Genomic DNA, 1268 nt, shown 5'->3' with positions numbered 1-1268 from the left:
TTTGGCTTAGAAAGTAAAAACCTCAGTGCATCTGGCTACATGATTACAACACATAGATGGAAAGGTTTTCAGGACAGAAAAGAACTGTTTCAATAGCACACTTCCATACACCTTCAGAAAAACCAGAATTAATAGCAACTCCTAAGACTCCTGCTGAGCAACCCAGCCCTCCTGGGGACACCCAATGCAGCAGACATGGGAAAAGGATGGGCAAAGCCAAACTTTGAGTGAAAAAAGAGAACATAAATAGAGCAGCAAGAGTGGGAACCAGTCCCATTTACTCCATCCTTGCTTTTTGTGATGCCATAGGGATGAAATAAAAACACATGAAACACAAGGCAGAGCTAGGATGCATCAGGTGTTCGACAAATACCTCTCAGTGCACTAACGGCCAGCCCAGTTTCAACCCGTCCTTAGTCCAAGCCTTCCTCGCCTCCCGTTTCCCAGCGCTCTGCTCAGGGCTTTGGACCTCTCCCTTTCCTCCCGCGGCACCAGAACACAGCGAGGCAAGGCGTGCCGCAGCCGCCCCTCCCGCGTACCTGTCAGCTCCCGGCGGTGGGCAGCCTCGGCCCCGCGGGCAGGGAGCCGGCTCAGGCGCTGCCAGCGGCTGCTCTGCCCCGATGCTTTCGTGTTTTCCTCCATTTCCCTGGACCGGAGCGGGGCGGGGGGGCGGTTGTGGGAGAGCGGAGACGGCGGAGAGCGGAGGGAGAGCGGGGAGGCGGCGGGACGGGGCCGAGCCACCCCGCGCTCTCGGCGCGATTTCCCGCCGCCTTTCCGGGGACGGGGACGAGGACGCGGGCGGCGCGCTCGGCGGCCGGAGCCAGGGGCGGGCAGCGGAGCGCGGCGGGACGGGACGGGCGGCTCGCCCGACCTCCCAAAGAGGGCGGCAGAAAGGGCGGGGAAAGCCGGGACCCCGCTCCGCCTGCCGCCCCGCCTGCCCGGCGCCGCCCCGCCGGGAATTCCCGGCACGCGGTCGCTCCCACCGCCTGGAGAGCGGCTCGCGGGGTGCAGCCCTGCTCCGACGGCGCTCGCCCGCCCCCGCCCGCTGCCCCCGGCCCGTGGAGCGCTGCGACCGCGCCTCCGCCGCCCGCCGAACCCGGCCCCGCCGCCGCTGCCATTCATCTCAATCACCGTGTCCGTTCGCACTCCCGAACCTCCTTCGCCCCTCCCCGCTGTTTGCAGACACCGCCCCGCTCGCCGCTCGCCCCCGCCCCTCGCCCTTCCCTCGCTCGGCAGCCGCTCCTCCCCTATCATATTCTCATGTTTAC

General features: G+C 65.2%; 1 protein-coding gene across 1 annotated transcript in view; it reads right to left on the bottom strand.

The window, feature by feature from the left end:
• LOC120502247 (translation initiation factor IF-2-like) overlaps window positions 1-1254 on the bottom strand; it is a 3060-nt gene extending 1806 nt beyond the window's left edge. Inside the window, exon 1 of the mRNA XM_039709494.1 lies at window positions 540-1254. Coding sequence (XP_039565428.1) covers window positions 540-1254 — 715 coding nt within the window. The remainder of the gene's footprint in view (window positions 1-539) is intronic.
• Window positions 1255-1268: the final 14 nt, after the last annotated feature.

This window comes from Passer montanus, unplaced genomic scaffold, assembly GCF_014805655.1.
Source record: "Passer montanus isolate IOZ18808 unplaced genomic scaffold, ASM1480565v1 scaffold210, whole genome shotgun sequence".
In the NCBI taxonomy this organism is placed as follows: Eukaryota; Metazoa; Chordata; class Aves; order Passeriformes; family Passeridae; genus Passer; species Passer montanus.
Note: the sequence above shows the minus strand (reverse complement) of the source record. Positions and strands in the feature narration are given on the sequence as shown.